The sequence below is a fragment of the Danio aesculapii genome, chromosome 9 (genome assembly GCF_903798145.1).
Source record: "Danio aesculapii chromosome 9, fDanAes4.1, whole genome shotgun sequence".
NCBI lineage: Eukaryota > Metazoa > Chordata > Actinopteri > Cypriniformes > Danionidae > Danio > Danio aesculapii.
In genome coordinates, this window is record NC_079443.1 from 45,425,381 (window position 1) to 45,439,677 (window position 14,297).

Below are 14,297 nucleotides of genomic sequence, written 5' to 3' on the forward strand. Positions count from 1 at the left end.
GGTTATGTAGTGCAATAACACATCCTTGAGTTTGAAATGTCTGAGTCTTTCAGTTTAAAAGTAAATCAGGTGTAAACGGCAAGTGTTTCTGTGGTGACAAAACAGTAATGTATTTAGGCATGGGCAATATGGGCAATCGCCCTGGGTGGCATCTTGCTGGGGACGGCAAAAAAAAAGTGCCCCATAAAAATCAACTGTGCGTCAGTAAAAGCTTCGAGATACGATTTACTTCATGTAAGTGTATTAATTTAGGATGGTAATCGTAGATTAAAGTCTTTAGGGGTTATTCACATTTGGCATCTTTTGCACGCACAAGTTTGTTATTCTCTATGTGCAACCGAAACAACTCTGGTCAAAACAAATTGACGCATGCGCGCAGAAAACCATTCCCCCAATCCCGGTTGTTTACATGCACGCTGATAAAATACCGCTCATGCACTGTGAAACCGGAGTAACAGCCTGTTATGTAGAGGTGTTGGCATGCAGTGAGTTTTGCAAGTCAACAAAACTAAAATTTATATATGATGATGATGATGATGATCTCGTGCTATGAAGCAGAAAGGAGAGATGATGAGTCAGGGAGGTAATACTTAATAACATTAATTCTCGGCCATGAGTCGAGTCTAAGACAACAGATAATGCTATAAAACATACTTTTTGTATTCTATAGAATTATCATAATTAATATTCATGCAGAAGATTTTGTAGGCGATCTTAGCAAATCACTGCAGTTTTGTCTTTAAATTTTTGATTTGTGTTTGGGGTGGTTCGCCCCGGGTGACATTTAAACTGCCACTGGGACGAAAGTAACACTGTTATTTATGTCCCACTACTAATATTCAGACCTCATTTTTCACTTCGACATTAGTTTTTAGTATTTTGACTCATGATTTATACAGGGTTCATGCAGTCATGGAAAACCTGGAAAAGTCATTGAATTTGTACATGGCATTTTCCAGGCCTGGAAAAATTTTGGAAGAACAGAAAAACCCACAAAGTTTTGGAAAAGTCGTGGAAATTAGTTTAACAAATATATATAAACTTGAATATAGGTTAGTTGTCTTCTTTTCTGTCTTCTTTTCTAACTATGCAACACGGTGTTGCATAGTTAGTTAATCATTATCTTGAGTTTAATTAGTGTAATGTGTTCATTTATACAAATAATAATTAAAGAGCGCAGGTCACTTTAAGTGTTCGGAAAATGTGTGATGACGTGAATGTTAGACAGGATCACGGGGTTTTAGTGAGTGTGAGTGTTGTGAGGAGAAAAGCGAAGGACACCAATAAAAGTATATAAGTTCTATGACATTTCGAGTCATCTTAACGGACATAACACATGGTTCCACATTATGAATGCTGTGTAAGCATTCATTCAATCATTTTCCTTCAGCTTAGTCTCCATTTCAGAGGTGGCACAGTGGGAACGAACCACCATGTGTAAGCATCTAAATAAATCTTACATACAATAGATATAAAAAATAAATAGATTGTTGTGTGTTTTCTGATATGCTATAATACATTTAAACGTGCAAATTTTATTATTTACCATGTATACACAGTAATTACATTAAACTTTAGGTCGTAACATTTACTTGAATGTCCTGGAAAAGTCATGGAAACATCATGGAATTTTAGTAGTAAAAATGTGTATGAACCCTGTTTATAAGATTAATGCATGTTACCAATAATAATAAAAAACATTCCAAAATTGTAGAAAATGGTAACATCTTGCATTGTTTGATTGCTTCGAAACATTTGATGAAAGTGAAATTTAAAATGAAAATGCAGTTTAATGTTTATTTGCAAAAATAAATGACAAAATATGTTTGTAGTCAACATTAACAAGGTCATAGTCAGATATATTTAAAATAAACACGATTAAACCAGCAAATGTTGTTACTTTTGACCCACCAGTGTGTGACAGGGTCAAAAGTAACAATGTGCAACTTTTGTTTAAAGTGAAGTTAAATTGGAATTGTTCTATATTGATACAAAATAACACCTGATTTTGATAGACCACTGTTATGAGTTAGTAACCAGAGCAAAAATATATTTCTGATAAAAACATTATCTTTTACAATTAGGTTTTTATGAAAAATGTTACTTTCGTCCCCGCTTTCCTCTATATTAGTTATGCTGAAAGACCGTGGGGCATTATTTTTTATGTTTTAATTACCGAAATCAGTATAGCTGATACGTATTTCCAGTTAATATGATTTCTTTGTATATAAAATCATTGGGGAATCTCATCTTTGATGTATCATTATCAAAGGGTGCACCAACAATTTTCCAGTTCATTGGTCACATTTCTTTGTAAGAGATACTGAGTTCTGTGCATGATACTTTGCATGCACATTAGGCTGAGCACATTCTTAAACTGCATGTTAGTGCTATTCCAGACTCCTCTCAGAGCGGACCTGTAGGGGGAGCACTTGCAAATCAGATTGGTCTTTAAAGTATCATGTGGCTCTGACCTTGTCAAATAAACCTACAACCCAGGCACCTTTTCTCAGATCTCGCTGAGTGGCTGAACATCTACCATTCATTTTATATAAAAAAAAAAAAACAACAACAATAGTAACAAACAGTGCCAAATCTACAGAGCACCACATACAATCCCAGATTTGAGTGTTTCCATGCACCTGTCAATTTTGATATTTTGAACTTTTTGGCTTTTCATAATCTAATTCTAATTAAAAATCTAATAAAACACACTTATAATGGAGTAGTTCACTCAAAAATAAAGCTTCTGTCATCATTTTCTCACACTTGATTCAATCCTTTCTTCTGCTAAACACAAAAGAAGATATTTTGAAGAAAGCTGGGCACCTGTAACCAATGACTTGCATAGCAGTTCTTTTTTCTAACTATAAAAGTCAAAGGTTACAGGTTTTCAGCTTTCTTCAAAATATCTTCTTTTTGTGGTTAAATGAAATTACAATTAATTTAAAAATAATTACAAAGAATTTTCACTTTAGTTAATTTTCACACAGAATTATGAGTTTGTGTTGGCTCATTTCATTTGCAATATCGAGGGACACGATTCATACTTATTTTGACTAATGTTAAAATGCTACAACTATACATGTTTTATTCTACTAAAAAATGTGAAAGTTTTTTTCCCCTCTGGATATTTACCATATTTTCAGGATTATGGATCTAGGCCCAATCCCAATTCTACCCCTTAGCTCTTCCCCTTACCCCTACCCCTCGTTTTGTCCCACTTCTTATTAGCTTGAAGGCGTAGAGCTAAGGGGAAGGGGTGAATAGCCCTTCGAACAGAGATTTTTCAGGACCACACTCAAAACCAAGGGGTAAGAAATTTCCCATAATAAACTAGCTACAACGACAGGATAGCTGCACCCGGAAGGAAATCCACAAATGAGTATTTTTTGTCATTATTACGAATTTTTACAACAAACAAACACATGTTTTAATATATTCATAACCGTGTTCGTGTTTTACCATCATGCTTTAAAAAAAAACGCAAAAAAAAAAATTATAATAACTCCTGTATAGTAGACCCACAACATTCTGTCACTCGATGACACTGGAATACCCTGTCAGAAAAGTCTAGTGGCTGAGAATGAGCTTTTTACAGTGTCTGCCCCCCTTTGATTTTTTTTTTTTTATATTTTCCAAATGATGTTTAACAGAGCAAGGAAATTTTCACAGTATGTCTGATAATATATATATTTTTTCTGGAGAAAGTCTTATTTGTTTTATTTCGGCTAGAATAAAAGCAGTTTTAAATTTTTTAATAACCATTTTAAGGTCAAAATTATTAGCCCCTTTAAGCTATTTTTTTTTCGATAGTCTACAGAACAAACCATCATTACACAATAACTTGCCTAATTACCCTAACCTGCTTAGTTAACCTAATTAACCTAGTTAAGCCTTTAAATGTTACTTTAAGCTGTATAGAAGTGTCTTGAAAAATATCTAGTCAAATATTATTTACTGTCATCATGGCAAAGATAAAATGAATCAGTTATTATAAATGAGTTATTAAAACCATTATGTTTTGAAATGTGTTGAAAAAAATCTTCTCTCCGTTAAACAAAAATTGGAGAAAAAATAAACAGGGGGGTCTAATAATTTGGGGGCTAATAATTCTGACTTCAACTGTATATGCCTTAATAATATATATGCCATAATATATGCCTTCAGTGATTTCCTGAAGATAAATACCAAAAAATAACACAACTGGAATAACTACAGCAGTCACGACTTCATGATCTCATATATGAAGCAAGATCGCGATGACATATGATGACTTGTGCAGGTGCTGTAGTGCTGTCCCATTTCTTAGGGGTAAAATTTGAAGCCCTTTACCTTCACACTCGGTTTTAAGGGCCAAGGGGAAGGGGAAGGAGTAGGGGTACAAAAGTAGAATTAGGATGGGGCCACAGATTATTATAAAAAATGTTTTTACCCTATTCACCTGCAACATCTAGCATTAAAGCAGTGCTACTCAATTCCGGTCCTCAGGCCCCCCTGCCTTGCACATTTTGTATATCTTCCTACTTAACACACCTGATTCAGATCATCAACTCGTTAGAGAGAGATCACACGAGGACTGGAACTGAGAACCACTGCATTAAAGAGATAGTTCACCCTGCCTTTTGCTTGCAAAAAAAATCTGTTTGAGTTTCATTTTTTTATGTTAAACACAAAAGAGTTTTTTTTATAAGCCTATAAAGTACTATTTTCCCTACTTTGGAAGTCAATGGTTACAGGTTTCCAACATTCTTCAAAATATCTTCATTTGTTCATTTCATTTTCCTTTGGCTTAGTCTCTTTAATTATCAGGAGAATGAACTGCCAACTTATCAAGCATGTTTTACGCAGCAGATGCCCTTCCAGCTGCAACCCAGTACTGGGAAACATCCATACACTCTCGCATTCGCTAAGGCCAATTTAGCTTATTCAATTCACCTATAGAGCATGTCTTCGGGCTGTGGGGGAAAACGGAGCACCCGGAATAAACTCACGCAAACACAGGCCCCCCCAGCCGGGGCTCGAACCAGTGACCTTCTTGATGTGAGGCAATAGTGCTAACCACTGAGCCACTGTGCCGCCATCTTCTTTTGTGTTCAACAAAAAATAAAGATTTGGAACAAGTGAAGGGTGAGTAAATTTTCATTTTGGCGTTAATTATCCCATGTACAGGAAGGATTTTTCTTGCAAGACTTTTGATTACCAGTGAATAGCAGCACATTACACACATTGTAAGTGCTTCTCTTGCAAATATCACCCTGTGTATCTCTCACAAAGTCTATACTGAGTTAATTCGATCATGGATATTCTCAAAGCTCTGCTTCGTGAGCGGCAGAATGAGATATTTAATTTCTATTAGGTAAAATGTTGTTTAATGGCACCACCTCGAGCTCTCAGCCTCTGCCCTCGGGAGCAAATCATCAGGAAACGGATTCTATTACTGTTCAAATGGCTTCTGGAATCAGGTAGACACATTCATTAGAGCACAGATTGTGGAGTCCCCTTCCCAAAAGCAGGGGGCGCCTGGTGTGTGCTTCAGTGTGTGTGTGTGTGTGTGTGGTTGTCTGTGCATGTATAGTACGGGGTCCTGTGTGAGTGTGTGTGTGTGTGTGTGTGTGAGGAGGTGGGTAAAGGGGTGGAGAGGGGGGCGTCCCGCACTGTGTTGGAACAGATGGGTGCAGTCCCTCCCCCTGGGTCGGGTTACTGACGGAGGATACACTTCTCCTGTCATTATGAGTGTGAGATGCATTTAGAATCATCCACAGCAGTGTTGTACAGCTGCTACTTCCAGTACGAGCGCACACACACACACACACACACACAACCTCAAGCCCACAAACACACTGCTGACAAATAGATAGTGAGAGGTGGAGGAATGAAAGAAGAGGAGAGCTTGGTTATAGACAGATTGTATGAAATGTTTGTGCATATTCATAAGCAGCACATTTACATTTGGTACATTTTCTTAGTTTGTGCGTTTGCTGGGAATAAGTCGCAAGTGTGCGCTACTGTTTGAGTTGCAGCAAGTCATATTTTAAAGAGCAAACACACTAGATGAGGCGTTTACATAACAGTGTTTTCAATTAAAACTGTGCTTTTTAATGCTTTCTGGCTGTTCTTTTACAAGACAGTGAAATTTTGAGGGTCTGAAAGCACAATCTTTTTACAAATGCATGATATTGAATACAATATCATCATTGTATTGTGGTATAAACTACAAAATTGCTATTTTATTGGAGAAAATGATGACTTCATACACTATAAATTAGCAGTTTTCCATATTTTGTGATTTATGTTTTAATTTATTTATGATTTTGAATTGCGTTATGAGACCTTGGTCTTTCTTCCAACAACTTTTAACCTTGAAAAGTTTGAAAAAGTGACTTTTTTTGATATTTGTAATAGTTGAAAGTGATATATTGTCTGGGTTGGTGTTGTACATTACGGTACAAAAACTAGTAATTAACTGGCAGTACATGTTCTGTTATTTTAACATTATATTATTTAAAACTACTAAAATGTCAATAAAAGTCATTTTGTTATAGTGTAGAGTTGAATTTTCAACATCAAAAGTCGACAGAGCAGAGCAATTAACATATTTTTTACAATGTATGCATGCATGTTAAGCCTAGGACAAACTAAGCTTATGTCAAATAACTAGCACATACAGTACCTGTCAACATTGGGATGTTGACAGGTACTGTATGTGAACCCCCCACCCCCCCCAAAAAATCCCCAAATTAATAAATTAGTTCATCTAGAGCTAAAAACATAACAAAAAAGCTGTTGAAACAGTCAGTAATATGGTATTATTAATTATTATTTACAAAGGATTGAATAGCATACATTTAGAAAAAGCTGCAAATAAATTAGTTTAGCTTATATAGCTGTTATAAAGAAATTTAATTAAGTTATCAAATCTCATTCACCCTTTCTTCACTGTATACCTTAAACATTGTGATTAAAGAGCAGCAAATGAATTTCTCATGTAGATTTTTTTTGTTTTATCGCATTAAATAACAGGGGTGTCACTTTAAAAAGCACACATCTATAATGAAAGCATTGGATTGCTTTCCTAACTTTTTATGCTTATTTAAGGTCAAATTTGTTGTGTAAAAAAACACACCAAGATCGACATGTTTAGATGTTGTTGTTGTTGTTGTTATTGTTATTATTGTTATTATTATTATTATTATTATTATTATGTGTATATATCTGTTCAAACACACACCCAAAACCCAGAGTGTCTACTTTTGCTCCACTACAAATCGTGTATAACATAACAGAATCCATTTTGGAAACAGCGTCTTGCCTGTAATGGAAATGAAGGGAATCCTGTCTTTTTATATTTATTTCAAAGTTTTTTCATGCCTAAATAATATGAAAGCATAGAACAGATTTAAATTTAAGAGCAAGGGGCATCCCCTGGTGGTTCGGTGGTATGGGTTGCATATAGGGATGATCGGCTCTTTAATGTTTTTTGCCACCCTTCATAGAAAGATAAAATACGGGAGAAATATGGGAAAATACCTTTACGGGATAATAGCATGATACATTAGTAAAATACAGGAGAATCCCAGGAAAAATGGAAGCGTTGACCGGCTTTGTCCATTCACATTTGGACCAAAAAGCATGCGTGAACATCAAACAGACGCCAGACGACTAAAATGAGAACGTATAGTGTGTGGCAGCAGGTGGCAGTATCGGTATTATCACTCCACAAAGGGAACCCGGAACTAGTGCTGCACACATACAAAGTGTAAACAAAGCAGCATTTATGAAACATTTTCACAGTACTTCTCGCTCAGCACAGAGAGATTCGCTAGTGCAAATATGTCTGATAATCGGATAATCCATATTACTTGCAAATATTAAAAAAATGTGAGGAAATGACAGCCCGATTTTTATTTATTTATTTTTTCTTGTGTTTGTTCCATCTAGACTCTTGCGCTATTTGCTTGATTTCGTCACTTATTTTGTCACATGTTTGTCCTCCTGCTTTGATTCGTAACTGAACAGCCAATCAGAGTGAACTTTTTTATCTTTACACTCTTCGATGGCCAACACTGATTCTACATGCTGAAAAGGGGGTTAACTACCATTGGCTTGGTGTGTCCCTGTCTTCTTTACATGGTCAAATCTATAGGCATGATGAGCAAGTACTTGACAACCAATAAAAACAAATCTGTTAGACGATAGAACCATATGCAGACATGCCACATCTCCCAGAAGCTCCAGGAGTCTCGCGCATATTGATAGTGGCTCCCTTATGCCCACAAATTAGATACAATATCCAGGAAAGAGGGAGCAATCAAAAGGAAGAATGTTTATCAAATGTAGTGATATAGTTAGCCTTAACTTACACAAATAGCACAGTAAAGTACATCTAGTGCAGTGTTTCTCAACCACGTTCCTGCATGTATTGGATGTCTCCTTTGTCTGTCACACCCATTACAGTTTTTTTCAGTCTCTGCTAATGAGCTGATGATCTGATTCAGGTGTGTTTGGTTGAGGAGACATGGGCCGTGTCCGAAATCACCTACTACTCAGTAGATACTGCATTTGAATTTAAATGTACTACTCGACCGTTAAAAAAGTACATTCTATACAGAATGAATGTGAGTAGTATAAATGAAACGTACTACATCCACCTTTTTGTCATGGTCACGTGACCTGCCTGCATCAAATGCATCACTTCACTCCCATTCATGAGTTCTCTAGCAGGGCATTATGGGATAGTGTAGCGTGCATCGGATGCGCACTTCAGAATCTCGCCAGAAATAGTAAGTCATCCGGGTACTTCCACACACTGTTTTTAGTGTACTATATAGTATGGAATTATGAGATTTTGGAAAATGCCATGGAGCCATGGAAAATGTACATAGCTGGTGGTCCTTCAGGAAAGTGGTTGAGAAATACTGCTCTCGTACAAATCATCACAGTCATTGGAGCTGCCTTGAGGCTTGAACACAAATCACTTGTCAGGAATATCTGCTCAAGCCATCTAATTCCACATCACTTTATTAGATAAAGATATGCAGGTATTGATAGTTGGGCATGAATACTATTTGAAGGAACTTATTTTTTAAAATTATTTATATATATTTATTTTATATTTGTTTTAAGACTTTGAAAAAGTTTTGAGTAGTTAAATGATATTACAACTTTACAGAAATTTTGGCAAAAATAGTAGGGAAATAAATTGAAAGGTCATGTATTTCTAAAAAGAAAAAGGGAAAAATAGATAAATAAATAAAAAAAAATCATATATATATATATATATATATATATATATATATATATATATATATAGATCGCTGGTTCGGCTGGGTCAGCTGGCATTTCTGTGTGGAGTTTGCATGTTCTTCCTGCGTTCTTGTGGGTTTCCTCCGGGTGCTCCAGTTTCCCCCACAGTCCAAAGACATGCCGTACAGGTGAATTGGGTAGGCAAAATTGTCCGTAGTGTATGATTGTGAATGAGTGTATGGATGTTTCCAGAGATGGGTTGCAGCTGGAAGGGCATGCGCTGCGTAAAACATATGCTGGATAAGTTGGCGGTTCATTCCGCTGTTCAAACTCTTTATTTAAAACGAGCTGAAGCCTCACATTTTTGTAGTATTTTTTGGGACAACTTAATTGTTTTAATCCATTTATGTTAAGACAACATGAAAGAATTGTGTGGAAAGTTTTTACAGTGTATATGCCTCCTGGAAATTACTTTTTGCAGGGTGGGATATTTGCATATGTGCGCAGATGCATAGTGTTTCTTTAAAAAGTGGTATCACTAACTGCTTGCCTGCCAAGCATGACTTATTTTAGTCATTTTAGGAACTTTTCTACATACTTTGCTCTGCACATTTTCAATTATGTAACCCCCAACTCAACCCAAAAAAATTGTGAATTTTGTGATTTTGTGAGCACGGTGGCTCAGTGGTTAGCACTGTCACCTTACAGCAAGAATGTTGCTGGTCAGAGTCCCGACTGGGCCAGCTGCCATTTCTGTGTGGAACTTGCATGTTCTTCCTGTGTTCGCGTGGGTTTCCTCCAGGCGCTCCGGTTTCCCCCACAGTCCAAAGACATGTGCTATAGGTGAATTGAATAAACTAAATTGGCCGTAGTGTATGAGTGTGTTTATGAATGAGTGCTTCCCAATAATGGGTTGTGGCTGGGAGGGCATCCTCTGCATAAAACATATGAAGGAATAGTTGGTGGTTCATTCCGCTGTGGTGAGCCCTGATAATCAGGGACTAAACTGAAGGAAAATGAATGAATGATTGAATGTAACATTTCTTTTATAGCACTTAAGTTTTTGTTAGTAGATTTCAATTGCAAAATCCCCTTTGTAAAAACCTTTGAATTGACAATGATTTGTCAAAAAGTAAAACAGAAATTTTGAACCTGAAATATATGGACATTGGCATGTATTTAATTAAATAATGAATAATTAGCATATTTTAACATAATATTTTACATAACCCATAATGCATAAATGAATAAATCAATCAACTGGAGAAGTATGGTGATTTGAGTATGGCAGTTTCTATGATAACAAGTTGTAATATCTTTCACAGTGTTGCTACTGCAGTACAGCTTATTCTATTATTATTTTTCCCTCTAAACCTTAGTGTTTAGATGCATCCAGAGATGGCAGCTCAAATAGCAAACATGATTAATTTTGCCTTTAAGTGTGTATTCAAATGATGCATTAACATAGGGACCTTGACATTCCTCACCCTAAAATATTGATTTCCTATGATCCGCTGCCAATGCCTAATGGCGTAAAGCAGCAGCTTGTTAGCATACAGGGAATTGTTGAGCACCGAGGGATGAACAGACCCTGAGGGCAGACGCTAATGCACTTCGACCTCGAGTGAGGCCTGAGGGGACCCCAAATCACCTGTGCATGAAGATTTAAGCTTAACCTGAGACTGAAACCTGTGTGTGAGACTTACTGGTGACATCCACTTGTATATCAGCGAGTTTGAAGAGCGGAGCAACTTCATCTAGGTAGATTTGGTGTGCCTCTTTCTTATGGCTGATGGGGTTCACGAAGACTTTGAGAGACTTGGGACGATTCTTGAAACCTGCAGTGTGAAGAAAAAAACAAAAACAATGAAGAGTGTGAAGATGCATCAATCCCCTCGTGTCAGGAATCCCACAGGCTTTGATTTAAGTGCTTGATACTCCTCCAGTTTAGAGAAGTGCACATCTGTTAATGTGAGCCAGAGCCCCTGTCCTACATAATAACGATTTCTTGTCGTGAGTTCAGCTTTTGTCTGCCACCCTTTGCTTCAGGACAGCTCTCACACAGCGTGAGTTCAGTCTCCACCAATTGAAAAGGTCAGATCAGTGTCTGTTGTTTACAGCGGCTGAACGGCTGCCAAGAATGAGGAGAAGACTTGAATAAATACACCACAGAGGCTCTTCTCCCTTTCTCTCTGTTAGATTGCTGTTTTGGAATTGTGTGTGTGTTTGTTTTTTTGCTTTTGGTTTTTTTTTTTTTGTTGTTGCTTTTTTGTAGTTGGAAGTGGTCAATTGATTATGGATTTTCCATTGTCTATGGACAGCAATCACTGTGGAGTGGTCAGTGAAATGCATTTTATGTTATATATATATATATATATATATATATATATATATATATATATATATATATATATATATATATATATATATATATATATATATATATATATATATATATATATATATATATAACATTGCTCTAAAGTGACATTGGTGAATTAGTAAGTTTCTGGTGTTCTGACCGTGAGCTGAACGGCGGAAGAAAGTAGTTCCTCATACAAACGGGTTTTTGAGACTCTCCGTGTTTGATTTTCTTTTTTATATACACGATAATGTCAAGTAACAGTGCGATATGTCTGTAATCCGTCACTGGTGGGACACTAAGGCACTCGTTCGGTGGCCTCGAGCCAACGCACACCTCCCACCAGTGCCGATATACAGTCGTATTGCACTGCTACTTGTGTGATATTGCTCATATATTTAATATATACCTATTTACTAAAATAGCAATACAGTTATATGTTGCAGCTGTTTAAGACTTTTTTTTTTTTTGCTGTGCAGTTATTTTTAAATTAAATATGTATTTATTCATTAGACTGTGTAAATGTGTGTGTGCAAGTGCATGTGTGTGTGTGCACAATGTTTTACTGTGCTTTTATTATATGCAGGTTTTTAAAGAAATATGTGACACATTCTACTGTTTAATTAAATATATTGTAAAATATAATTTATTCCTGTGATGGCAAAGCAGAATTTTGAAACATATCTTATTATTATCAGTGCTTACATGCTACTTCATATTTTTTTGTGAACTTTGTTTCAATATTCTTTGATGGATAAAAATAAATAAATTATATCTATAAATGTTTTTACTGTCACTTTTGATTGCTATAATTTAAAGTTTAAAACAAACGACCCCCCAAATGACCCCATATATATTGCTATTCGACTATTGTGTAATATCCTCACCTCTCCATCTGTCTTTCTTATAGTGCCTATATTGCTTTGTTTTCTGAAGGATTCCAGTATTGACTAGCAGTAGATCATAATTAGCAGAATTAGGTAGCCGGCTCCTCTCATGGTCTTGCTGGAGCGCCTGAAACTGATGTGAAGCTCAACACACTCTCTCCTTCCTCCGCAGTCCCTATCATTACTCTAATCCTGCCCCTGAAGCCCTCAACCCATCCACCTGCTAAAGAGCCGCTACCCTCAGCCTGACCTCCGCCAAACCCCTGCTGCCAACACAGCGCCCATGGTAAGGATGGACAATATCTTATCAAATGCAATATACAGTTGAAGTCAAAATTAGTAGCCTTCCTGTGATTTTTTTTTTTTTTTTTTTTTTTTTTCCCAAATGATATTTAACAAAGCAAGGGCATTTTCACAGCATGTCTGATAATATTTTTTCTTCTGGAGAAAGTCTTATTTGTTTTATTTCGGCTAGAATAAAAACAGTTTTGAATTTTTTTAAAGGCCATTTTAAGGTCAAAATGATTAGCCCCTTTAAGCTATATATATTTTTTTATAGTCTACAGAACAAACCATTGTTATACAATCACTTGCATAATTACCCTATCCTGCCTAGTTAACCTCCATCAATCTCCATCATTGTAAACTGCTTGCTTTTCTGTCTGTCCCATTGCTTCGTTTGTTAGATGTTTGCTCCTACTTTTTTTTTTCAATCTGAAGCGCGTGTTTGACAAAAACGCCCAATTTGCACCACAGGATGTCTAATCCCATCTTTGCATTGACTTCATATGTAAATAACTTGCACTTCATCCGCATCTGCTTACTGCATGCTGCAAAACAACCCCCCCCCCCAACACCTTCAATGTAATGTAATGGTTGTGACTATGCAGGTGAGACGTCATTTTTCGATAGACGCTCAAATACATCACGTGCGCTGCGTATACAACGTCATGTAAACAATTAATTGAAAACTGAAATAAATATTATTTGATTATATGGTTCAGAATTGAATGTTTTATGAGATTATTTACATTTTTTGTGATCATTTTGAATTTAAATTAAGAATTTTGCTGGATTGCAAAAATTTTTGACTTTTTGTGGATTTCGCATTGGATTTAAGCAATCACAGAATCATGAGAAACTAGAGGATCTAGTTATTTAAGTTAAATAATGTTAGTTCATATTAACCCAGAATGCATTAACTAATGTTAACAAGCACAATTTAGTATTTTAATAATGCATTAGGTAATGTTAGTGTTAGGAAAAGTGTTATTAAATACATTAACTAATGGACCATTACTCTAAAGTGTTACCCATTATGTGCACTGTCCATTTTAGGTATACAACAACCCTCGGTGATCGCCCATACCTATCTTAAGGTCACAGTTCAGCTAGACACAAAACATGTGCCAGAGTAGCTGCAGGATGTGAGCCGGGGAGTCTGGGGGGGATTTGGGATCTTGAAAGAAGCTTGCGATGATCCCATCTCCCACTATGTGGCTCTTGGGGGCCGCAGAGCCGGGACGTCAGGGTCCTCGTGGGGAGCAGGTGCACCACCGCTGCTCTTATAGCGCTGAATGGGGCTCAGGAGGCTCAGCAAACCTCATCCTCACAGCGGGGGCTCCAGGCCCACCACACGGCACATGAAAACAATGATCTGATCTATTGCATCAGATTTGATGTGTGCACATTTGCGTCAGCACTAGATCAAAATGCCCACACACAAAAAAATAGATGCAGTTTATAAGGAGTCCTTGGTTTCCCAAAGATACACTGGCTTTGGTACAAATGTATCTTCTGTG

At 36.6% G+C, this 14,297-nt stretch overlaps 1 protein-coding gene across 1 annotated transcript in view; it reads right to left on the reverse strand.

The window, feature by feature from the left end:
- Positions 1 to 14,297, reverse strand: part of LOC130235487 (ceramide kinase-like protein) — an 85,868-nt gene that overhangs the window by 44,942 nt on the left and 26,629 nt on the right. Inside the window, exon 2 of the mRNA XM_056466077.1 lies at positions 10,953 to 11,084. Within this exon, the coding sequence (XP_056322052.1) occupies positions 10,953 to 11,084 (132 nt within the window). The remainder of the gene's footprint in view (positions 1 to 10,952; positions 11,085 to 14,297) is intronic.